At 41.6% G+C, this 27,159-nt stretch overlaps 1 protein-coding gene across 1 annotated transcript; it reads left to right on the forward strand.

The window, feature by feature from the left end:
• Positions 1–7: 7 nt before the first annotated feature.
• LOC122560613 (kelch-like protein 24) lies at positions 8–26,359 on the forward strand. Its single transcript, XM_043711419.2, has 9 exons — positions 8–228; positions 5,311–6,017; positions 8,622–8,808; positions 12,819–12,965; positions 15,604–15,732; positions 19,477–19,653; positions 21,658–21,804; positions 22,424–22,589; positions 24,927–26,359. The coding sequence occupies exons 2-9, from the start codon at positions 5,334–5,336 to the stop codon at positions 25,066–25,068; spliced, it is 1,779 nt and encodes a 592-aa protein (XP_043567354.2). The 5' UTR covers positions 8–228; positions 5,311–5,333; the 3' UTR covers positions 25,069–26,359.
• Positions 26,360–27,159: the final 800 nt, after the last annotated feature.

Below are 27,159 nucleotides of genomic sequence, written 5' to 3' on the forward strand. Positions count from 1 at the left end.
GGTGTGTGCAATGCGGAGCTCCGAGCCCTGGCTGATTGACAGCTTTCAGGGACTCGGTTGTAAACGGAGCGGGGCGACCTTTCTCCAAACAGTCATATCGCCAAGTAAATGAAAAGCAGACCATTCTGTGCGTATCATTGCGAGCGAAAGAGGAAAAAAAGAGGTCAATTGAACATTGAAGGGCTGCTCCATCGGCTTCACTGCCTGTGGAGGGGAGCTTTTGGGGAGGTGAGGTTTTGGTTTGTGTTGGGTGGAGGTGTGTCCTCGTTTCAATGGTTCATGCAAGGTGCATGAGTTCAGGTGCTCCATGCCTGTTGCACTGAGTCACTGCCACCCTGCCTACTTCGGGATCACAACACCGCGTTTCTGTGCAAGTCCAAGTGCCCAGCTCTTAAACTGGATGTGTTTGTCACAGAGTTAGACTGTATTCAGCAGGCGTAATCCGTGCATTGTATTCATTGGCGCAAGTGTCGTTGGGCGCTGTTGTCCTCTTCCATCCTTCGTGTGAAAGTGGCATTGTTTTTTTTTTAGTTTTTAAGAGACGTATGGCTGCCCATTTAAATGACCAGATGTGACAGTGATGTAATTTGCTTTTCGTTATCTCATTCTGTTGGAAAGCTATCATTGTACTGGGAGAACGGCAGCACTGTTCTCCCGCCTTCCCTGTAAGACTGAAATATAAAGTAGATGACTGATTACACTGTAGTTGTACAGAGAGGGCTCCTCCCTGGTGTCCTGCTTACATTTTAATGGTGGCTGACATTAAGATAGAAAATAATGGCAGGTTAATGTTTCGAAGCATACAAATTAGCGTGAAGTTCAGCAGCCCAGGGCAACTTTGGTGTTTCGATTGACTTCATTTTCTACCTTGGCAGGAATTCCTGTGTTGATAGGTATGATTTCATTGTCTGTTATACAAAAATACCTGTCAAATGATCTAACAATAATAGCTTTCATTTGTATAGTGCCTTTAATGTGATTTCCCCCAAGATGCTGCGTAAGAAGTGGTATAAAGCGAACACTAAGATATGTAACATAGGCTCAGTCAAAGCGAGAATCTTTGAGTATCTTAAAGGTGAAGGCAGGTTTGGGGGGAAATTCCAGAGTTTGGGCTCAGGCGGCTGAAGGCATAGCCATAAACGGCAGGATGGTTAAATTCAGGGATGCTTTAAAAGGTCAGTATTAAAGAAGCACAGATCTTTGAAGGTCGTTGGTCTGGAAATACTTAGAGGGGATGGGAGGAGGTCATGGAGGGATTTGAAAATAAAGTTGAGAATTTTTAAGTTGTGATGTTGGTTAACCAAACCTCAGAGTCAGCAAGCACCTGGGGTAATGGATGGACAGGACTAGGTGTGAGTATGCACTGGGCATTGGACTTTTTCATTTCCATCCTCCGTTGAATCCTATCCCTTTGTGAGCTTTTTATTGTCCTCTTATTATATTTCTGACAGCCAGTTGAAAGAGGACAGCAGAAAGCTTTACGCAGTCTGAGATTGATTCACTATTATAAAGGTCTCTGAAATAATACTGTAACCCATTGTTAGTGTCCAGTATCTCTTTAGATCTTTGCATGAGCACATCGAATTACTCCATTGATCTATCCTTAACCTTAATTCATTCTATGTATACCCCATTGCAGAATTTTTTTTCAGATTTTGAGTTTGCACCCTGATTTGTAGTTTTATTTAATTTAGGAATGTTGATCTGTTATGGAGTTACGTGCACAATTGCTGGACTTTTTCTGATGCCTAGCTGTTCTAGTTAGGATTTCAAGCTGCTAAAGTGTGGCTTGTCTTAGGACAGATAAATGCTGAACAAATGACACTGTCACACAGAAAAAACAATTTGTTATTGTTGCAGTGCGAATGTCTCTTGTGTTTTGGTTTTATATTTAAAAATGGAAAGATTCACTTTAAGTGGTGTGTGAAATGTCTCTCAGATTGAGTGAAAGTAACATTTGACTTTTGATTCCTGGTCAGCGTCTTCCGAATTTGAACAGGATTCTGAGCTAAGACAATTAGCATTCTTGTTGAAGGGAGGGAGATCTGAGTTTGTGTGTCTCTGCTGGGTTGCTCTGGAGTACAGTTCCTTGAATGCTATCTTTATTCCAGAAGCTTATCTGAGCACTGCTTTTGCTTCCACCCTGTGCAGTGTTTTGTTCTGAGATGGCCTAGCTTTCCATTCCGTCTAATTGCTACAAATCCACGTGGACTGCAGCAGTTCAAGAAGAACACTCACCCACTGCTTCTCAGGGCAACTAAGAATGGGGTCATAAAAACCGGACTTGCTACTGGACTTCCCAGAATGATTTAAGCAAAACTAAAGTAAAATACATCTTATAATTCCTGTAGATAAGTGAGCCATTACGGAGTCAGCTTTGGGATTGGGATTTGAACCTTAAACTCAACCCTCATTTTTGAAGGCACAATATTCATAACCAAGAGGAGAGGTATTGCATTTTGGTAATATAAACAAGGACAGGACTTATACAATTAATGATAGGGCCCTGGGTAGTGTTGTAGAACAGAAGGATCGAGGAGTTCAGGTACATAATTCTTGGAAATTTGTGTCACGGGTAATAGGTAAAATGCCTTTAGCACGCTTGCCTTCATTGCTAAGACCTTTGTAGGAGTTAGGCTGTTATGTTGAGGTTCTACAGGATGTTGATAGGACCTCTTCTGGAGTACTGCATGCAGTTCTAGTTGCCCTGTTATAGGCAGGATAATACCCTGGAGAGGGTTCACAAAAGGTTTACTAGAATGTTACCAGGAATGGGGGGTTTGAGATATAATACTGTAATTGACTGGAAAGGCTGGGACTTTTATTTTTCTAGAGCATGGGAGATTCAGTGATGACCTTCCACAGGTTTATAAAATCATAATGGGCATTGATAAGGGTACTTTCCTTAGAGTGGGAGAGTTGAAAACTAGGGTGCATATTTTTATGGAGAAAGATTTAAAAGGGACATATGGGGAAACCTTTTTTTAAACAGGGTGGTTAGTGTGTAAAATGAATTTCTAGAGAAAGCGGTAGAGGCAGGTACACATTTAAAAGACATTTGGATACGTTTATGAATAGGATAGGTTTGGAGTGATATTGGCCAAGTACAGGCAGGTGGACTAATTCAGTTTGGGAATATGGTTGATGAGGACTGGTTGGACCAAAGGGATTGTTTCCACACTGTATAACTCTATGATAGCTCCTGTCTTATGCTTCAAGTGGAATGACAATACATTGTTCACTGTGACTTGGTGGGCAACTGTTTTGTCTTGAGTGAAGAGGTTGAAAGATCAAGTCCCACTCCAGCGATTAGTCCAACATTTTACTGCCTTTTGTTTGTGGTGTTGGCTGTTAGAAGCTAGTAATGCAGGATTAATTCTGTACTTAAGAGCTGCTCCAAGGCCACATCCAAAACTGTCATTCTAAAGCAGTATCTCTCTGTGGTCCATGAGGGTGCTTCAGTTAATCCAGGTTTAGTCTAAAATGTAAATCACTGACATACAATGCTGCAGCTGAGGCTATCGGAGAAAAGACAGAACTGTCATCTCCGTTCATACCATCACACAAACCGGCTCCTGTGTGTCTGGCAGGAATTATAAGCATGGTCAATAAGAAAATTAGCTTACACTTTTTTATTGTTTATAACGTATAGCTGCACAATAAGATTCTTCAACATTTTGGGACTGAAAATATAGAACAGCAACCTAAAGAACACAGGCTGATATCAGACAAGTTGAGAATTTTCCTTGTCTGAGTCTTTCATTTCTTGTGGGCATTGCAGGCTTTCATTGGCCATCCCTAATTGCACTTGAGAAATTGGCAATCTGTCACCTGGAACTGCTATAATCCCCAGTCGTCTTCCAGGAATTCCTAAGTGGATTTGATGTGATTGTGTTCTGAAAGTGGACATCATCCTTGAAGCTCATAGTAACTCATTTCTTTTTCCTAATACGTACCTAACTCTCAGAAAATAATGTCACTGGGTACAAGCTAAATGTCCTGATTTTTGTTTAGGTAGGTGACTAAAATAATGTAGGTGAAAGTGAGGACTGCAGATGCTGGAGATTAGAGTCGAGTGTGTGGTGCTGGAAAAGCACTGCTGGTCAGGCAGCATTTAAGGAGCAGAAGATCCCTAATAAAGGGCTTTTGCCCGAAACGTCGATTCTCCTGCTCCTCTGTTGCTGCCTGACCTGCTGTGCTTTTTCCAGTACCACACTGTCGACTGAAATAGTGTGTCTGCTCACTTAGAATTTATGCCAGCTGAATCTTTCTCATTGGCTTCTAGAAATTGAGGACAGCAAGAATCTACTTCCTTCTGCTGTTGGTGGACACACAGCAATCCAGCTGCTACATCTTGACAAGTTAAAAATGCAAATGCAAAAAGCAACTGGACCCAAAATTCAGATTGAAGCTTATCTTTCAATTCTCTACAATCTCATAGCATGGATAGTGGCCATTCAGCCCCTCCATGATAGTGTTGGCTCCTTGATCAATTCCATTAGGCTCACTTTTTTTTTTGCTTCTATTATCGTGTATGCCACGCTTTGCCAGTTGCAATAAACATTCTCACGTTGGCCAGAACAAAAGCACAGCAGGTCAGGCAGCATCTGTAGAGAGACATGGGGTTAACATTTTAGACTGGTTTTGTCAGAACCGGCCAGTTTTGCAAAGCAGATGCAAATTGGATCTCGCAGCACTTTAAATCTCATGGAAGTAAAAGGAGAGAAAAAAGGCACCAACGTGTATTCAGCACTTTTCATGACCTTCAGACTTTCCAAAGTACCTGCAGAACATGAAACATTGTTCAAGTCTATTCATTAATGTAGGAAGGAGCAGTTGATTTGAGCACAGAAAGTTCCCATAAACAGCAGTGTGATAATAAGCAGGTAATCTGTATTCAGTGGTATTGGTTGAGGGATAAATATTCATTTGAGGAATGTGAAGATAATTTATTTTGTACTGTGAGGTCTTGTTTCAGTGTTTTATCTGAATCAATCCCCCCACCCCCCACCCACACAATCATCCCTTACTTTGCTGCACTTGGATCAGTTATTTTTTCAAGTTTCTAGAGTGGGTATCAAGCTGATGAATTTATTATTCTGAGGGGAGAGTGCTACAAAGACACTCGTCTTTGTATTAGCAGAATAATAGTGTGTGAGACAGTAGGCAGTGTTCCAGAGAGTCATAAAGGGCCAGTTGTGCTACAGGATTGAGATAAGTAGGCTAGCTCTGTGTCCTCTAATGTTTGAATATTGTCACAGGACGATCTGGCTTTTTAATCTAATGATTTTTTTTTTCCCCCCCTTTTAGTTTGACAGGGCTGCTTTTGGGAGATGGATGAAATGGAACCATTCACTGAGGACACTGGGAATCACTTGGAATGTGAGGACTACATGTTTGTCGAATCAGAACATTCTGGCAAAGTTCTGGAAGGGCTCAACAGCCTGAGACTTAACAATGCTTTCTGTGATGTCATTCTGTGTTGCGATGGTCAGGAATTCCCATGTCATCGCATTGTGCTTGCCTCCTTCAGTTCCTACTTTAGGGCCATGTTTTCCACAGATCTGGTTGAGTCTCGGCAGGAGCGGGTGGCGATAAATGGTGTCGAGCCGCAGATGGTGGGATTGCTGGTGGTCTATGCCTACACAGCCCGTGTGCTCATTACGAGAGCCAACGTCCAGGCCCTGCTAGCAGCTGCCAACCTTTTAGACATTATGTCAGTGCGGGAAGCTTGCAGCAAATTCATGGAGCGGCAAATGGATGAAACAAACTGTGTGGGCATCCACTGCTTCGCTGAGGCCCACTCCTGTGTAGAGCTGCAGACCAAGAGTATGAACTACATCTTGCAGCATTTCACTGTGGTTCACAAGCAGGAAGAGTTCCTCTCCCTCTCAACAGAGAATCTCATTGAAATCATCTCCAGCGATGACCTGCATGTCCCCTCTGAGGAAATGGTCTTTGAGGCAGTTATGCTCTGGTTGGAAAGGGATCATTCAAGAAAACAGAATTTTGAGAAGGTAAGATCTGTTCTTTGAATTCCACTGCCTTCGTAGTGTTGGAGTTCGAGGGGTTTGATAGAGACAGCAGTTAATGGGGAGTTTGATAGTTCAAAACAAGATTAAGTGGAAAGGATTTGGGACAGAGAAGGAGAAATGTATTTTCCCAATGTGGAGGTGAGGAAGTTAATACCACTCTTGAAATGATTGATTTAAATGATTGTTGAGACCAAATCAACATTTTAAGTCCAAGCTGAATAGATAAAGTATTGTTCCTGTGCAGACTAACAACCTAATGAGACAAATGGCCTTTTTGTTTAGATTACCTACAGTGAGGACACAGGCTATTTAGCCCAACAAATCCACACCGACCCTCTGAAGAGTAATCCACCCAGCCCCATTCCCCTACCCTATATTTACCCCTGCTTCATACACCTAACACTATGGGCAGTTTTGGCGTAGCCAATTCACCTGACCTGCACATCTTTGGATTGTGGGAGGAAACTGGAGCAGCAGGAGGAAACACATGCAGACAGGGAGATAATGTGCAAATTGCACGTAGTCATCAAAGGCAGGAATTGAACTCAGGCCCTTGGTGCTGTGAGGCAGCAGTGTTAACCTGAGCCACTATGCTGCCCCAAGAACATTAGCTGGGTTTCTGGATTAATAGTCCAGTGATAATACCACTAGGCCATTGCCTCCCCAATCGTTTGTATAATTCGGTGGAGTATATGGTAATTTAATGTAGAATGGTACAGCAGATAGAGGACATTTAACGTACAAGTTTGCACCAGCTCTTTTCAAATTGAAATCCAGCAAGTTGGACTTTCCTGATGTCTGTGGCTTTCTCACCCGCAAATACTCTTGAACTATTTGTTGATGAACCCCCCCCCCCCTCCCCCAAAAGCAGCAGCAGCTCTATCATCTCCCTAGTTCTGTTTTTATTTTAATGTCCTCATGATATCACATTAACCCAATTCCTATTTTGGACAGTTACAAATGTAAATCAGTCCCCCATTGGTAGCCATGCTTCCACCTGCTGAGTGTCTCTCACTATCTCTCTTTGCATTTTTGAAGATACTACTTATCCATATTTCTGACCATCTTCCATTTCACTTATCCTGAAACTCTCTGCCAAAAATATCATTCATATGAAGGACTGTGTGATTTTGTTTTTGCAGTGTTGAAAGGTGCTACATAAATGCAGGTTGTTTAAATATGTTATAAACATGGATCAAATCACCTGAAGTGAATTGATCCGCATTCTTTTGAGCCTTGCTAAGCAGCAAAACTTTTCAAAGCTGGGGCATGTTTCTTATGACTGATTTATAATGTACTTCCTGACATCTCAGCAAGTATGTCAGCAATTGGATAGCGAAACAATCCTGAATGTTCACTATCGTTGGTACAATTTCATGATTCTCCTCATTTACTTATGTTCTCTTTCTGTCCTTGCATTACTTTCCTTTACAAAAAAAAGAAGTGTGCTTCAGTGGTGAGAATGATTTGTTACTGTGTGCTCACACAATCCCTGAAGTTGATGAGTTGGCAACAGTGTTTGGTGTTGCTGGAGGCTTGTCACCAATGGAGAATCCATGGCAATTTTCAGGAGTTTTGGAATTGAAGTAGAGGGCATAGGCTTAGGGGGAGAGGGGAAAGATATAAAAGGGACCTAAGCTGCAACTTTTTCATGCAGAGGATGGTGCGTGTATGGAATGAGCTGCCAGAAAATGGTGGAGGCTGGTACAATTACAGCATTTAAAGGGGAGCTGGATGGGTATATTAACAGGAAGGGTTTAGAGGGATGTGGGCCAAATGCTGGCCAGTGGGGCTAGATTAGGATATCTGGTTGTCATGGATGAGTTGGATCGAATGGTCTGTTTCCGTGCTGTACATGTCTATGACTCTATGGCAATCCAGTTATTATTCACTCACTTATCAATCCCCAATTCTAAATGGAGTCTGCCAGTCTGATATTTCCACTTGTGGCTTGGAAACCCCTTTGCTCTGTTGCAGCAGAGTTCAACTATTTGACCACATCCTGACTAACAGTGAGTAGGGTCACCAAGTCAGTGATTGACATAGCACAGGAAGCTTTGAGCTCCTTAATGCATTCTTGGAATGCGGATGTCCCTCGCTAGATCAGCATTTATTGCCCCTGAGAAGATGATGGTGAGCTGTTGTCTTCAACAATTACCACATGGTTCTGGTTCACTCACAGGGCTATTGGGAGAAAGTTCCAGGATTTTGGCCCAGTGACAGTGAAAGAATAGAAATATATTTCGAAATCAGGATGGTGAGGGGCTTGGAAGGGAACTTGTAGTTGTGTTCCTGTGTACCTGCTGTCCTCTTCCTTCTCGTTGGTAGAGATCATAGGTTTGGAAGGTGCTGACTAAGGAGCCTCAGTGAGTTACTGCAGTCTACCTTGTAGATAGTACTTACTGCTCCTACTGAGATTGGTGGTGAATGTTGAAGATGTCTGTACCTGAGTAAGTACAGAGAAAATTTATTCTATCTACTGCCTGCAACTGGGACTGGGAGGAGAAGTCGGTGCATTTTGGCAAAGGTTTGCTTTGGTTATATAGGAATCTAAAAAAAACATTTTTAAATTTAAAATTCTTTCAGATTTTAGAGCACATTCGCCTGCCTTTAATTAGTCCTTATTACATCCATGACACCGTAGAGTCATTGAAAGTCATCCAGGAGTCTCTTCCTTGTCAGCGGTTGATTTCTGAAGCAAAGGACTACCTCTTGTTGCAGGACAGACGTGGGGAACTTCAAAGCTCTCGGACCCGCCCTCGCAGATCAACAGGTGAGTGCTACAGCAGCCTGGCTTTCAATGCTGTGATTTGACTCCTGTTTCTACAAGAGCCTAGGATGTCTTGGAGCTCGTCACCACTGGTCACTGCATGTTTGCAAATGTTTTGCTGTTGCAAGGTAGAGAGTGAAGCAGCTAAGTTGCACACAGCAAGCTGTCCCAAGCCACACTGTGGTAACGCTTAGATAATCTATTTTTGTGATGTACTTTGAGGGATACGTACTGTCCAGGACACTGTGGAGAACTCCTCTGCTGTTCCAAACAATGCCAGGTTTTTTTTTAAACACTCACCTGAGCGAGGTAGTTGTTGGGTTAATTCTAACGAAAATCAGCACTCCATTGGAATTGTTGGCCTGGGTGACAAATTTGAGCAGAATCCACAACCCTCTGTCTCAGAGGCTATATTTAGAAATGAAACTAGATGTGACTCCCAATTGGATTAAGGTGAACTGATCATGTTATCAGTCAACATCTCATTAATGTCAACAAAGTAATACGTACTTCTGATGAAGCAGCTAATTGATAGCTAAGTTCAGTTGAATTCACAAGAATTAGGAGCAGGAGTTTGGCCTCCAACTGTCCAGAGAAAACAGCCTGTTCACATCTCCCTGTAGCTCAAACCCTGCAACCCTGGCAATATCCTTGTAAATCGTTTTTGCACCCTTTGAAGTTTCACAACATCCTTCCTATAACAGGGAGACCAGAATTGCATGTAGTATTCCAACAGTGGCCTAACCAGTGTCCTGTACAGGCGCAACATGACCTCCCAACTCCTATACTCAATGAAATGACCAATAAAGGAAAGCATACCAATGCCTTTTTCACTATCCTATCTACCTGCAATTCCACTTTCAAGGAACTATGAACCTGCACTCCAAGGTCTCTTTGTTCAGCATTGCTCTCCAGGACCTTCCCATTAAATGTATAAGTCTTGCCCTGATTTGCCTTACCAAAATGCAGCAATTTATCTAAATCAAACTGTCATCTGCTACTCTTTGGCTCATTGGCCCATCTGATCAAGATCCTATTGTACACTGGCGTAACTTTCTTCTCTGTCCACTACACTGCCTATTTTTGTATCATCTGCAAACTTACTAACTATACCTCCTATGTTCACATTCCAAATCATTTATATAAATGGCAAAAAGCAATGGACCCAACATCGGTCCTTGTGGCACACCATGGTCACAGGTCTTCAGTCCAAAAGTAACCCTCCACCACCACCCCCTGTCTTCTACCTTTGAGCCAATTCTCTATCAAAATGATTAATTCTCCCTGTATTCCATGTGATCTAACCTTGCTAACCAGTCTACCATGAGGAACCTTGTTGAATGCCTTGCTAAAGTCCATATAGATCACATCCACCGCTCTGCCCTTATCGATCCTTTTTGTTATTACTTCAAAACACTCAATCAAGTTTGTGCGACGTGATTTCCCACACACAAAGCCATGTTGACTATACCTAATCAGTCCTTGCCATTCCAAATACATGTACATCCTCTCCCTCAGGATTCCATCCAACAACTTGCCCACTGCTGATGTCAGGCTCACTGGTCTATAGTTCCCTGACTTTTCCTTACCACCTTTCTTAGTCTTCCAGCACCTCATCTGTTGACTATCGATGATATAAATATCTTAGCAAGGGGCCCAGCAATCATTTTCCTAGCTTTCCATAGAGTTCTGGGGTGCACCTGATCAAGTCCTGGGGATTTATCCATCTTTGTGTTTTAACACATCCAGCACCACCACCTCTGTACTATGGACATTTTTCAAGATATTGCTATTTATTTCCCCACATTCTATATCTTCCATATCCCCCTTTATAGTAAACACTGATGCAAAATACTTGTTTAGTAGTTCCACACAAAGGTGGACTTGCTGATCTTTAAGGGGCCCTTTTCTTTCCCTACTTATCCTTTTGTCCTTAATATATTTATAGAATCCCTTCAGTTTCTTCTTAACCCTATTTGCCAAAGCTGTCTCATGTCCCCTTTTTGCCTCCCCGCCTCTCTTCTCCCCCCCCCCCCCCCCCACCACCACCCCCGATTTCAGTCTTAGGTATACTCTTACTGCCCTAATCCTCTTCTGAGGATTCACTCGATCTTTGCTGTGTATACCTGATATATACTTCCTCCTTATCCTTAACCAAAACCTCAGTTTTTCTAGTTATCCAGCATTCCATACACCTACCAGCCTTGTCCTTCACCCTAACAGGAACATACTTATCACATTTTTGAAGGCTTCCTATTTTCTAGCTGTCCCTTTACCTGCGAACACCCAATGCCTTCTTCCTGTAAAATGGATGATTTCATGTTTTCCTACATTGTACTCCATTGTCTAGATCTTTCTGAAATTTCAGTTCATCTTGTATATTCAGGTCCCAGCTAATCACATCTCTATTATAATAATACTCATTTACTATTATTTATGCTATTACTTCATCCTTCTCATTATGAATGCAATTTATATTTGGGTAAAGAGCCTTTTATATCTGTCCAACCCACTGTTCCCTTCTCTAACTCTTGCTAATGTAGAGTTTTACTTGTGCACTCTTTGTCCGTATGCACAAAGAAATCCAATCTACTGCATTATTGGCCCGACAGCCTAGTCTCGATCATTAGCAGCTGTGGATCTTCTACATTCTCTCAAGGGATAGGTAGGACATCCAAAAGATGGCTGCTGCAATGTTTCAGCTGTCACTCAGTACTGCACTCAGAGTTCTGGACTAGAATTTGTTTCTGTTTCAGGAAGTGGGCTCTGAACCTCATGGCTCAAAGGTGGCATTGTTACCTGCGTATGCATTCTGACACTGGAATATTATAAATAGAAACAATGGGAGTGTGCTTTACCATACTGAGGTGAAGGGTGGAATATTATTTGAGCAGATTTAAGTTACTGACTTTTAGTTTTGTCCCCTTCAATCTTTTCATTCTCTCTAACTTTCTCCTTTATCTAAACTGCTTTATTACTACTTTTATTTTGAGATAGCTCAATTCCAGCTTGTATGGAAAAATGGAACTTGATTGACTGAATCATGCCACTCCCTCTGAGGGGACATAGTCCAATAGAAATTATGGCTTCTCTTGAGGGAAAGTGCAACTTGAGACCCCAACACCAAGACAAAATTGTATGCTTCCAGGTATTGGTGCAAATTTTACAACGTGCTGTTCTTCAACTTATCAAATACAGAGCTATGGTTAAAGTGCATCCAATTTATTGGATCTGTTCGTTTTTAAAACAAAGTATAAGGATACAGCCCGGATGTATTTGGCAGCACTGTCTGGAACAATACAGGAGATTGTCTTTGTCTTTGAACCACATATGTGGACCTCTGCCTAGTTTTATGGGTTGGACTATGCTTGTGTGTGTGGGCAGAGGATTGTTGACACTGTCAGCTGTTGATGAACAATACTCGTATTCATTGCTCTCTCTTTCTTTCTCCACAACTCCTCTGTTTTGATTATTTGTGTAAACAGATAAACCTCAGAAAAGGGGAATAAAATCAGTTGTGGCTCACTCATCTAAGGCATAAGGTTGTGCATTTCAAGTTCCATTCCTAAGACTTTAGTGCACAAACTAATCTGACAGTTGGTGCCATATTTAGGGAATACTGCAATATCGGGGTATGTTCTTATCGATGAAATAATAAACTGAAGTCCTGTCTGCCCCCACCTTGGGGATTAAATAATTCCCATGGGACTATCTTTTGGGAGAGCAGGAGAGATCTTCCCAGTATCCTGGGCCATGTCAGTCTATCAACCCGTATCACTAATACAGATTATATGTTTTCTTTTGTGGGAATTTACTCACCCTGTTCCCAAGTTAGCTGCAGCATTTCCACAATTACAGTAGTGACTGCAATTTTAAAAAAATTCCATTTGCTGTGAAATTCTTTGGGAGGTCCCGAGGTTGTGAAAGGTGTTACAGAAATTTAGCTTGCTTCTTATATTAGTGCCAGTGATTAAACTGGGGTTTAAGAATGATGCCTGCTGTTTCTCTTCCAGGTACAACGGAGGTGATAATAGCGGTTGGAGGGGAAGATGATAAAGTGGTTCTTCGCAGTGTGGAGAGCTTTGATCCCATTGGCCGTCATTGGAAGTGCCTTGCCTATTTGCCCTTTGCTGTTAGTAAGCATGGACTTGTTGCATCAGGTATAGCCAGTTTCCACATTGTTTTAACCATAACCTTTTATCATGGTAAATGTGGGCATCTTCACTCAGGATGATGAGTCTTGGAAGTTTTGTAGCACCTTTTTAAAATAGATATGAGTTAAAATCAATTATTGAATTACATCGGACACACAACAAAGAAAAATACAATTCTGCCTTCGCAATCTTTCCACTTAACTCCCTCCCGTTTTTCTTCAAAGCTGTATTATTGTAACCATCTTTCCATTTCCTTTGTGTTTGTACAGCTCCACCTTCAGTGCATCTGTACTCTCTTCTTCAAACTACTTTCTTTTGGCCTTGAGGTATAGCCTAGCGACTGATCCTTTCCTAATGTGTACACTCTCTCAATTTTGGTATTATCCTTGTACATTTTATCTACATTGTCTGTTGCCTTTCAGTCCCATTTAAATATAGATACATTTTGACTAGAACTGCACACGTGCTCTGTAACCTAACCAAGATTCAATACAGTTTAGAGCACCTTCCCTGCTCTTCAGTTCTTACCTTTTTAGAAATAAAGCCTTAGTGCTTGATTTTTTTTTTAATGATGGCGTGATGCACCAAAAGCCAACCTTTTCCTAGCTACCATCAGTTCTGAAGATGGGTCACTGGACCCAAAATGTTAACTCTGATTTCTCTGCACAGATGCTGTCAGACCTGCTGAGATTTTCCACCAGTTTTTGTGTTTGTGTGGGTTGGGGGAGTTATGAATCTTTGTTCCTCTATCCCACGTAGACCTGCATCTTCCATGTAATAAGTGACCTGCTTGTTCTTCCTACCAAAATGCACCATTTCTACCTATTATCTGTATTGAACTTCATTTGCCATTTATTTACCCATTATGCAAGTTTATTAATGGTCTCTTGTAATTTTGCTGCAGTGCCTTGTAATGACTCTCTTTCACAAATGGGCAATGTTATCCAGTGAACTATGTGAATTGTTATTCGTCAACACTTTGGCAGAAAGTTGTTCTTCCCTCATTCATCACCCCACTCACTACACCTCAGAGTTTGTGTACCTCCCACATATTCTGTGGTGTGCACCTTGTTTGGGGTTATTGTTCCACAGATTTGTTCTTAAAGATTTATTCCTGCTGCAACATGTAACCAGTAGCTGGAGTTTTCTTTTGTTTGCATTTCCATTGTAAAGGCTACACACTTTATTTGGAAATGTAAACAGGAAAATGGATTATCGATCATATTTTCAATGCCCAAAATGTGGAATTGTGGTCATTTCATGGTTACAGGAGAATATAACTTTGTTGGATTTTAATACTACTAGTGTTCCTTTTCAGTTAATACTTTGGAATTCTTTAAACAAGTGGTTTCTTTAAAGCCAAGTCAGCATAAAACTGTGTAGTATCAAGGGAGCAATGTTCGACCTGAGACATCCAATTGTTTCCTTTGTCCTTGCTTCACATAGTCAAAACTTCAGTTTATAATTTTTTAAAGATGGCTCACAAGAGAAAAAATGGTCATGAGAGATGGGGAGCATGGATACAATGCAAATCAATCTTTTTAGAAAAGAAAACTGACCAAGTTTTAAGTTGTTTGGTGCCTCTTGTTGACTGACTTATACTGGGCCACTGAGGTTGGTTGCTTTATTGAGCTGAAAATCTGGAGACTTATCCTGTGTAATCTATTACCAACTTTGGTGATTGATAATACTGCCTCCAATGGCTCCCTCCTGCATTTATGTTGCACCATTTTAACATACTAAAATGGCCTAAGATGCTTCACAGGAGGGTTATCGCACAAATCGTGACAAAAGGAAATTTGGGATTGATAACTGAGAGCTTGGATAAAGAGTGGATTTTATTGAGCAATTTGTGGAGGAGGAACACAAGCATTATGCTGTAACCCTTGGGCAGTTATTGACCTGATGATAACTTGCTGTCCTATGATGGGCATATGTTATGTTCTGCCAAAGAAGATGCCCTTTTGATAATAACAGAAGTGTGTTTGGAACGAGCAGAAATCCAGTAACGCTGGAGTATCTTACAACAATGGATTTCTTTTGATTTTGATTTTATTATCATGTGTACTCCTGTACAAAGTACAGGAGCTCAATTAAAAAGTATATAATGTTGCCACACAAGGCACCTAGGTACAGAATCTTAAGAACAAGTTAAAAGTTAAACATTGATGTAATTACAGTAAAGCGTAAAACTTATGAAGTAAGGTTAAAAGTTACATATTGCAAACCTTATTTGTTTTAAGTGGAAAATAAATAAAGCTGAAAGTTCAAACATTACAGTCTTAAGTGTTTAGCCATAGTGGGACCACACTTTGAGGAATCACCTCAAGACCAGAAGTCCAAGTTGAGGTCAGGCCGGGCATATGGACTGCCACACTGGACCACTGAAAGGTGTCACGCCAGGCCGGAAGGCTGGGAGCCCAGAGGCCAGGAGAAAAAAAAAAGGACGAAAGAAAAGGAAAGAAATGGAGCAGACAAGCTCTGACTGAAGTGTCCTACTGCGCCGCCACCTTTGTCCTCTCGAGTGTGAGTTTGCTGTGTAATAAACACAGGACATGCACTCAGTTATCCGGCAGAAGGCTGACTAAGAAATCTTTCTGAATTGTTGGGTAATTGAACGGTGGTTATTGATTTCTTTCTATAGGTTCTACCCTTTACTTGGCCGGAGGGGAGTTTCCTGATGGTTCTGCGAGCAAGGAAATGTGGCGCTATGACCCATGTTTCGATATGTGGCATGAGATGGCAGCAATGAACGTGGCACGTTCTGAGCTAGGTAAATCATGTTTGTCAGAAATGTCTTTCTTTTTCTTTCCCTCCCATGTCCCACCGAATAATATGGGGAGAAGAAAAGTTTGAGTTGTGTAGTCTCTGATTTCCCACTCAACTCTCTGCTTCATGTCTGTGTGTTTGGTTGCAGCCAGTGTCTCCTACTCAACAGTCACAAAATGTGAACACTTTCCTTAAGTGAAAATCAGAGATTGGGAAATGTTTCTCCGCATGGGTTTTGTGTTTTGTTTTTAAAAGTATATGGGGATGCCAATATCAGTCATGATCAAATGGTGAAACAGATGGGCTGAATGGCTTATTTCTGCTTCTCTACCTTATGGTCTTAACAAGGTGGTGAGCTCAGATGTTGTAGCCATGGTAGCATTCAATGAGACCACTAAAGTCACTAGTGAACCCTGAGTGCTGGTTAATTCACCGTCCAGTTCCAGGCACTTGTAGCTTTGCTGGAGGACAGGAGTAGCACCCCATGACCTTATTGAATTCTTTGAAAAGGTGACGAAGGAGGTTGATGAGGGGAAAGCGGTAGATGTGGTATATATGGATTTTAGTAAGGCGTTTGATAAGGTTCCCCATGGTAGGCTACTGCAGAAAATACGGAGATATGGCATTGAGGGTGAATTGGAGGTTTGGATTAGGAATTGGCTGGATGGAAGAAGACAGAGGGTAGTAGTTGATGGCAAAGTTTCTTCATGGAGTGCCGTCACTAGCGGTGTTCCGCAAGGATCTGTTTTGGGACCATTGCTGTTTGTCATTTTTATAAATGACCTGGAAGAGGGGTTAGAAGGTTGGGTGAGCAAGTTTGCGGATGATACGAAAGTCGGAGGAGTTGTTGACAGTGAGGAAGCATGTGGCAGGTTACAGCAGGATATAGAGAAGCTGCAGAGCTGGGCAGAAAGGTGGCAGATGGAATTCAATGTAGCTAAGTGCGAGGTGATTCACTTTGGGAAGAATAACAAAAAGATGGGGTACTGGGCTAATGGTCGGATACTTGGTAGTGTGGATGAACAGAGGGATCTTGGTGTCCATGTACACAGATCTCTGAAAGTTGCCACCCAGGTAAATAGTGCGGTGAGGAAGGCATATGGCGTACTGGCTTTTATTGGTAGAGGAATTGAGTTCCGGAGTCCTGAGGTCATGATGCAGTTGTATAAGACTCTGGTACGGCCGCATCTGGAATATTGTGTGCAGTTTTGGTCGCCATACTATAGGAAGGATGTGGAGGCATTGGAACGCGTGCAGAGGAGGTTTACCAGGATGTTGCCTGGTATGGAAGGAAAATCGTATGAGGAAAGACTGAGGCACTTGGGGCTGTTTTCACTAGAGAAAAGAAGGTTTAGGGGTGACTTGATTGAGGTGTACAAGATGATTAGGGGGTTAGATAGGGTAGACAGTATGAACCTTTTCCCGCGTATGGAGTCGGGTATTACAAGGGGGCATAGCTTTAAATTAAGGGGGGGTAGATATAGGACTGATGTTAGGGGTAGGTTCTTCACTCAGCGAGTCGTTAGTTCATGGAATGCCCTGCCAGTAACAGTGGTGGACTCTCCCTCTTTATGGGCATTTAAGAGGGCATTGGATAGGTATATGGAGGATAGTGGGTTAGTGTAGTTTAGGTGGGCTTGGATCGGCGCAACATCGAGGGCCCAAGGGCCTGTACTGCGCTGTATTCTTCTATGTTCTATGTTCTAGAATGTCTTAAAGACCAGTAAGCTAATCCTGAATTAAGCAGCAGCCACCTCTACCTGCATGTGATGCAGCCCTACTACAGAACAAATCAATTTAATGATTATAGTCACTCCCAAATCCAATCCAAGGGTCCATGTCCCTGCATTAGACATCAGATCAACCAGACCCAGTGATGATCAGTTGCCAAAAAAACTCTAGTGGAAGAAAAATTTTCCGTGTTCTTTGGTGGGGAAAATACACACGGTTATTTTTAAAATATTTAAGGCTAAGAACATGGCAATAGGGTGAACTCTCTCTTTTAAGAGTGTTAAGTGGAGTTTTCAACAATCCATGTTTCCTAGCTGTTGGTTTAGTACTTGAGCTGCATTACAATGTTTGTACTGATGGTGTAGGAGGATAGAATCTTTCCTCAGTAGCAGACAGTTAGTACAGCACAAGCTCACCATGAAGGTTGTCGCTGGTGTCCTCACTTGCCTATCACTCAGGAGTGTTCCCCTAAGCTATAAGGGAAAGATTCACTGTTTTAAGCTGAACACAGCTAGCCAACCTGGGTGTTCTGCTCTGATTTCTCCCAAAGAGACAGCAATCTTTTCCAATGCTCTAACTGAAGATCTTCTGCTATACAGTGAGGCTGAACAGGAGGAAATATCTGGAACAGGCCTTAAGTTTGGGGAAAAGAAATGTTTCGGTGAAGTTTTAATTAACTTTTCAGGTGCTATTGTATCCATCAAGTCTGCTCAGAATTTCTATCAGCTGTTCCCTGAATCTCATTTCCGTAATGTCATTTTCCTGTACACCCACTTTCCAGTCATTGGGAATTCTGTTTCTAGCACTGATTCAAACTCTGTTCTATAATTGCTTTCCATGAAAAAAGAAGACTGCACCTACAACCAGCTTTCCTAGAATTTTTTGTTGGGATGCTGGGACATTCTTGGAATCTGAAAAAAAAGGTTTGTGTTTAGTTGAGGTCAGTACTAGGCCTGTTGTAGCATTCAATTATAAGAAAAATACTGCAGATGCTGGAAACCTGAAATAAAAAAACAAAGTTCTGAAGAGTTCAGTAGGCTTGACAGGATCTGTAGACAGACAAACAGAATTAATACTTTGAGTGTAATGTGACTGTTTCTCCTTCAGTTAGTTCAGTTTCTGACCCTTTTTATTAGAATACTGACTGCACCTGCAAATTAGTCGCAGACTCCAGGGGTTATGGCCTTTTTTTAATTACACACCTTGTGTAAGGGCTATGAAATAGTTAACCATTGACTATTAATGTTCTGAGCGCAGTTCGGGTAAATGGAGTAAACTTCCTTTGAATCACTTGCAGCTAGAGGAGACCGCTGCTTCATGTGCCTCTCGATCATTCCCTGACTGTAACACCCCTTGACTTTTGTTTCCAAAGCTGGCTAGCTTATTTCCAAATTGGTGCATGGGACTATGTTCTCACAGACTGATCAATGCACTGGATCCACAGAGCCATTGACTCTCAAGATGTGTGTGTTATATTGGGCGTTTCCTCAGGATATGGGCATTTGTGGAAAGGCTGCTCTTAACTCTAGCTGATTTGAAGGTGGCGGTGAGATATCTCCAATTGTTGCATGTAGTGTTTGATGTGACAGTGTGTCTTGCTGGGCCACTTGACAGAGATGTGTGTGGGACTAGAGATTTGCTTCCCTCAGGGACACCGCACTGAACCAGGAATGACAATTTGAGCTTCTTGATCTCTTTGATTGCATTAATTTTTTTAAAATTTCAAGATAATTTTCAAGTTCTGAAACTACAGGGTGGAGTGTACTAAGTGAAGTCTTTGCATTTTTAGATCAATTGCATTCTGATGGAGGTGAATAGCTACTGTGTAAATCCACTCCCTGTAAACGTTTTAGATGTTTTTCCTCTCCATGTTCTGGCTCCTGCCCTCCCCTCCCTAAAATCTGCTTTCTAGAGGAATTGTCACCACCAACTCCTCTGGTGGGACAGGTTGGATGGGACCTAAAGGTTGGATTGATTTCTTATTTTCTTCCCACCCTCGTTCCTGTCCTGTCTGCAGGCCTTGCTATGTTGGATGGCTTTGTTTTTGCTGTGGGAGGTTGGGAAGGATCATCAAGGCTGGATTCCGTGGAATGTTACAATCCTCACACAAACACCTGGCACTTCCTGGAGTCCATGAAGATGGCAGTGACAAGTCCAGCTGTGGTGGCACTCCATGGGCTCTTGTATGTAGCAGGTAAGTAAATAAAGCAAATGATGCTATCCCGGCAACCTGTTAAATTCAGGCCTGATCTGATAACTGCCTCCTTTGGTTAGAAGAGAAAGAGGACTTACATTTATCTAGTACCTGTAATGAGCCAGACGAAGCAAATTCCCACCCCCTCGCCCCCAAAAAGTAAATTTTGGAGATGGCCTAGGCCTAGCTTTTATGTTTTTTAAAAGGCAAGTGTAAGTATAAGTTCCACATATGATTTGATTAGTCCACCACTACGTTTCAATTAAAACACACACTATTCTTACAACACAGTTAAAACACAACAAAAAGAAGAATTGGCATAACTTTACTCTATGGAAATACTTAACAAGATAATGTATTATTTAACTACTAATCATCAAGTGTTCCAAAATAAGCAGCCTTCCATAAACACACCCTTGGCAAAGACAATTCAGCAACAGTTATTATTCTCTCACGCTGCCCCTCTCCAATCCAGAAGAAAGTAACAATCTACCCATTGCTTTTTAAGAGGAAGCCTTGCAGCCAGTAAAAATCACCAACCAACTGAAAGCAAATCTAATATCCTCCTTATCTCTTGTGAACCTGACTCTACCTACTTCTGAATCTTGTGTTGCACTTTTAAAAAAGAAAAATACTTAGCAATAACTCCAAGCGGTTTACCAACTGCCTGATTGAAGGCATTTTTTTTTTGCACCGTTGTGACAATGCTCCTCTGCAACAAAACAGGACCGAACACATCTCAAAAAGGCTCAGTATCGTCACACACCTATTCAGGATCTCTCAAGTGCTGAAGTGTATGATAGCCTATGAAATAATGGTCCATTCATGTAGGAAGTGTGATCCCAATTTATCAATATCAAGCTCTTCTAATGGTGATCTTTTCATTGGAGGACAGGGTGACCTTCCCCACACATCCCCAAGACCTTGCTTCCTGCAAAAAGGGCCAGTTTCTGACATGTCTTTTTTTTTCATGGTTGACTAGTATTGGTGATTTTAAAAAAAAATTTCAACCAAATTTTGCCTCTTGGATAAATTAGAGGCAAGTTGAATTGAAAAGCATATGTTGAGGAATTTCAACATTGTGCATGTTAATATTTGATGTTTCCATCCACCTTTTATTTTCTGTTTCACAATTCTCCTGTGCAGCTAATTTCATCAAGACTTTGAATTCACTCTTGAGTATTGGAGGTATTTTAATTGGTTCATGGATGTAGCTGGCTTTATTGCAATCCCCAACTGCTTTTGAACTGAGTAGCATTTTCAGAGGACAGTTAAGAATTAACCACGTTGCTGTGGATCTGGAATCACATGTACACTAGACCAGAGAAGGATGGCAAATTTCTTTCCCTAAAGGACATTAATGAATTGGACTATTGAAAAAAAATCAGTCTACAGTGGTTACTTGTCATTAGTCATACAACATGGAAACAAACCTTTTGGTCCATACTGACCGTGTCTCCAAACTAAACTAGTCCCACTTGCCTGCATCCCTCCAAACCTTTCCTATTCACATACCTATCCAAATGTATTTTAACCATTTGTAACTGTACCTGCATCCACTGCTTCCTCTGGCAGTTCATTCTACACACTAGTCTCTGTGTTTAAAAAAAAAAAAGTTGCCCCTCATGTTCTTTTTAAATCTGTCTTCTCTCATTAGACTAGCTTTTAATTCAATTTTTAAAAAAATTCAAATGTCCTGATTAGAATTCTGGTGAAATTCAAATTTATGGCCCTGAAACAACTAGTCTGGGATTCAGGGTTACTCATCTAGTGACATTGCCATTACCCTAATGCCATTCCATTGATACATATGATGTGAGGGAAAACCTTGAGCATTTCTACTGGTGGAAGCAGAAATGGTGCCATTTCACAATTGTCTGATGCAACTTTAGAGGGAGTGTTTGGGGCAAATGAGGGAAGGAAAGGTGACAAGCAAAAAATTATTGAGTATTCACTTTTATGGTATTTTAAGAATTGTAATATTAATGAGGTTTGACTTCACAGGGGGAGCTGTCTTGGAAGATGGTGATGGGATGGATCTGGTTCAGGTGTACAATCCCAAAATTGACTCCTGGTTTGAGGTGGCTCCAATGCAGATTCCGCGTTCTGGTTCTGCTGCCTGTGTCCTCCAAGGAAAGATTTATGTCATTGGTAAGAAGTGAGAAAGATAGACCTGCCTGTCTGTAGCACCTTTTACAACACAAAATACATTTTGGTCAATGAAGAAGAGTTGAACTCTCTCCAAGTTTTGTTTTCCTATCACTCCTGTGCTTACTGTTATACATTGGTTCCTCTCCAACAATGCCTCAGTTTAAGAGAGAATTACCTTGCTTTCCAATCCCAGTATTGCCTTGTCCTTCCCAAACTCTAGCTTCTTGCAACCTTCCCAGTGTTTTCCCAATTTTGTCGCCACCTGTGAATCCCTGATATTCCATTGCTGCATCAATGATGGCCATTGGCCTTCATATCCTTAAGCCCCATGCTTTGGAATTCTCATCTTGAAACTTCTTTATCCTTGAGATGTACAACCTCACCTGTTCTAATCCAACGTGATAATGCCCTGAGCTGAGATAGTAAGAACATTAGGCGTAAGCCATTTGGCCTGTCCATTCTGCTCCACCATCCATTTGGACCCTAACTGATCCGATTGTAGCATAATCATTTTCCTGTCTTTGTTTTATTTATTCAAGGGATATAGACATTGTTGGCTGGACTAGCATTTTTTGCACATCCCTAGTTGAGTGTCTAAGATATGTATCTCTTTTCCTAGGTGGCTGGCATGCCTCAACAGAGAACACTGACAAAGTGGAGCAGTATGACCCCAAGACCAATATGTGGAAGATGTGTGCCCCCATGAACGAGAGACGCTATCGACCAGGGGTGGCTGTGATTGATAGTAAAATCTATGTGCTAGGAGGAGAGGAAGGTTGGGATCGGTGGGTATAAGCTGTTCCATGATTGAATTAGATTGTCTGGATCTTATGGTATTTGTCTGCCTAGGTTCATATAACCTTACCCAACAATCAGTCTCAATCACTTGTGATATTTTCAGGTCCAACAAATTAATGGGGGAGCACTATTCCAGAATTCCAATACCTTTGTATACTTGGGAAGTCTTACCTTTTGTGTCTAGCTGTTTTTCCTATTGCCCTTTTGAAAGAAACAGAGGAGGCTATTGTGCATGTGCTTTCTCTTTAAATGAGCTACCTAACAAGTCCTAGCCTTCTGCTCTTTTCCCTTCTTACTGCAAAGCTTTTTCTCCTTTTTTCACCACCCCTTGTTTTTCATTTTGGTTCAAAATGATTTCTATTACAACCTGAGTTGTAGCACACTTTTTTTTTAGTGTTAATGTCAGCTGGGGAAAATTGCAGGGAGATGGGGATATTTCTGCCAGCTACCAGACTCTGCTCCTATGGTGAAAGCTTGGTACTTCTTTATATTTCATGCTTTTATATGTTGTATTTTGTTCAACTAATCCTTCAGTGAATTTATTCAAGTAAATAGAGTCATAGAGATGTACAGCATGGAAACAGACCCTTCGGTCCAACCTGTCCATGCCGACCAGATATCCCAACCCAATCTAGTCCCACCTGCCAGCACCCGGCCCATATCCCTCCAAACCCTTCCTATTCATATACCTTTTAAATGTTGCAATTGTACCAGCCTCCACCATTTCCTCTGGAAGTTCACTCCATACACGTACCGCCCTCTGTGAAAAAGCTGCCTGGTAGGTCTCTTTTATATCTTTCATTTGCTGACTTGTTTACATTGGTAAAAGTTTTGTGTAGATTAGATTCCCTACAGTGTGGAAACAGGCCCTTCGGCCCAACAAGTCCACATTGACCCTCCAAAGAGTAACCCACCCAAACCCATTTCCCTCTGACTAATGCACCTAACACTATGGGCAATTTAGCATGAGAATTCACCTAACCTGCACATCTTTGGACTGTGGGAGGAAACCCATGCAGACACTGGGAGAATGTGCAAACTCCACACACACAGTTGCCTGAGACCGGAATCGAACCTGAGTCCCTGGCGCTGAGAGGCTGCAGCGCTAACCACTAAGCCATTGTGTACTATAAGAGAATTTTGAAAATGGCAAATTTTCAAGTTTTTTTTCTTGTTAATTAGTTCACTCCCAACATTCCACTCCATAAGAATTGTGAACTTTGATCCCCCCAATAGCTGTCAAGTTTTTTTTAGAAACAAAATTGGTTTAAAGACAGACTTGATAGATGTGAATTGTTCATTGATTGTGACCCAACCAATGGAGGTGGAACTGAGTACTGCAGATACTGGAGATTTGAGCTCCCAGCCTCATTCCTGATGTAGGGCTTTTGCCCGAAACGTCGATGTTTTTTTTTTCCTGCTGCTCAGATGCTGCCTGACCTGTGCTTTTCCAGCACCACACTCTTGACCCAACAAATGTACACGAGCGGTAATATTTGTTATGTATAAAGTGACATTGGATCGGATTTGGAAAGCCACAGACTGAATATCGACAGAGTGAAGGTCTCTAAGGTCAACTTTATTTCACAGTTAATCTATAGAGTCATGATAGCATAGGAGGCCATTTGGCTCAGAGTTCATAAACCTCTCTGAAGAGCAATCTATTCATACCCATTTTCTGTTCTCTCCCTGTGGCCCTGCAATTTTATTTCCCTTCAGTCTTTGATTTAGTTTGTTTTCAACTTTCATTAAACAAATAAACTAATTTTTATTCAAAGAACAGAAAGGGAATTAGATTAGATTATTTAGATTAGATTACATTACAGTGTGGAAACAGGCCCTTCGGCCCAACAAGTCCACACCGACCCGCCGAACCGCAACACACCCATACCCCAACATTTACCCCTTACTTACCTAACACTACGGGCAATTTAGCATGGCCAGTTCACCTGACCTGCACATCTTTGGACTGTGGGAGGAAACCAGAGCACCCGGAGGAAACCCACGCAGACACGGGGAGAACGTGCAAACTCCACACAGTTAGTCGCCTGAGGCGGGAATTGAACCCGGGTCTCTGGCACTGTGAGACAGCAGTGCTAATGGAATATTGGCTTTATTTTGGAGATTTGCTGTAGTCTCTCTCCTTGATTCATTGTGCAACTTGATCTGAACTGTGATCACAGGTAGCACTATTGTACACTTTTTCTTTCCTTGTTTGATTAGCTACAGAATTCTTTTCAAAGGCCCCATTTTCAATTCAGATCTGTGTGCAAGGTTTGTACAAAAATCCAGTAATTCTCCACCCTCCTCCTCATTGTTTGCAGATACCATGACACCATTGAGCAATACAGTGAAGAAACCGGCAAATGGGAAATCTTTGGAGAAATGCTCACAAGTCGCAGTTGGTTAAGCTGTGTCTCAGTGAAGATGCATGGCCCAGCCACACAGATCAAAAACATTGTATGAACTGATGTGAACATTTTCGATCTTGTGCACTCTGCATTATGTGCCATTGTCACCTGCAATTTTCCAGGTTAAGAATGTGTGAAATATTCTTAGGGACTCCTGATTCCACTGGTGCAAACTTAGAGAAACATGTTGAGACTAATTTTTAACATTGTAGCCCAGGTAGTATCCTGATGGAGAGAGATACAATTCCTTTAGGAAACCTGTTGAGATTTTGTTACAACCATGTCAATGGGGTGAGGACAATGGGAGCTAGTCTGTTTCTCCAAATTGCTGTCCATGTGGTAAGTGGAATGTTCCTCCTGATAACCAAATCAACCTCTGAAATAATCCTTTAATTTTGACTGTCTTGAAGAGCTAACAACAGCTTCGTGGCAGTGGTGCTAACTCTCTCTTGTTTTTAAGTCTGACTCTGCAAACAATTTTTTTTTTAAAAAGCAAATTATTCATTTTGGTGCAAGAGCTGTTCCAGAACAGGAGCATTTGTTCCAATTGTTTATTTTTCACACATCTCAGGTAATGGTATCTGTCCCTGCTGATTACTCTGTATTGAGATTTTTGTTTCAATTCATGTACCCTGTTCCTTATCAAATTCAAACCCCAAGAGAACTGTGATTGAGCAGAAGATTCATTAACTGTTTTGAAGGACTCTGTAAAATGGAAGGTAGTTTGTACAATGAGTTTGGATTTCTGTTGTCTCTAAAGAGTTGAGCTTTCGTGTTCAAAACAGTCAGAATGCACATACTTAATCCTTCCTACAAAGCTTTATCTTTGTACCCTGCAAGTAGCAATAAAATGCAGGGTTCGAAATACTGTTTCTGTGCTCCAATTGCTACAAATTTACAACTTGGTATTAAAATCTCACTTTAGTGTGAAAAGGAACTGTTAAACGTGTTCTCACTTTAGGAAAGGTTTCACACACTCAGATGCAAATTTGGAAGTTTTGATCTCGACTTAGGTTGGTTTTCCTGCACTCTACTGAAACCTTTAAGTCTCAAGATATATTTCACTATCCATTGCAAGATGTGTGCAGTAAGTATCACTGAAAATATTGAAGATAAAATTTGACCAGACTTAACCTTCCAAAAGCTTCAGGTATTGTCGTACTTGGTACTCTGCTTAAAGACAGTAATCTCACATGATGCAATAAAGGTATTGTAGCTATGAGTATAACCCTATGGGTTTTTATTAAATTTCCCATGTACAAATGCTTTTGCACCTTTAGTATAAGTCATGTTGTAAAGTCTTAATGCAAATAGTAATGTATAATAAAATTTTGTATTAAACTATTCATAGTTGGTACTCTGGATATTCAAAATTACATCATTCATTTGCCACTCATCTCAATGGCTGCAGCTCCAATATTTAAACTTGATGTTAATGGCATCAGAGCAACCCGTGTGCCCTCCAACACCAACTTTTATTGGCAGTGTATCATCTGTAATTTACCCTGTAAGGCAGCAAGTGCAGGAGAATGGCCCCGTTTCACTTCCCCATCTCATTACCTTTGCGTGGAAATATGACTCCTTCCATGCTGGGTTTTAAGTTTCCTCCTTCATAGTACTGACTGACCATCTTCAAAGGGTAATCTGGAATTAGAAATGATGTCACCACAGGAAATGACATCAACCCAAGGAAACCTAAACAAAGTGGGCCACACACTGGAGGCTCACTTACCTAGTATGGTGATGAAATGTCTGAAAACAAACCTTCAAGCTCTGAGCAACCCTACATCCAAGTAATCTGGAATGATGGAGTATATAGTGGGCGGCACGGTAGCACAGTGGTTAGCACTGCTGCTTCACAGCGCCAGAGACCCAGGTTCAATTCCCACCTCAGGCGACTGTGTGGAGTTTGCACATTCTCTCCATGTCTGCGTGGGTTTCCTCCGGGTGCTCCGGTTTCCTCCCACAATCCAAAAATGTGCAGGTTAGGTGAATTGGCCACGCTAAATTGCCCGTAGTGTTAGGTGAAGGGATAAATGCAGGAGAATGGGTCTGGGTTGGTTACGCTTCGGTGGGTCGGTGTGGACTTGTTGGGCCAAAGGGCCTGTTTCCACACTAAGTAATCTAATCTGTACAAAGTGGCTTT

Source organism: Chiloscyllium plagiosum, unplaced genomic scaffold, assembly GCF_037043375.1.
Source record: "Chiloscyllium plagiosum isolate Xiang-an unplaced genomic scaffold, Cpla_swu_hap1 HiC_scaffold_20, whole genome shotgun sequence".
Taxonomy (NCBI): Eukaryota; Metazoa; Chordata; class Chondrichthyes; order Orectolobiformes; family Hemiscylliidae; genus Chiloscyllium; species Chiloscyllium plagiosum.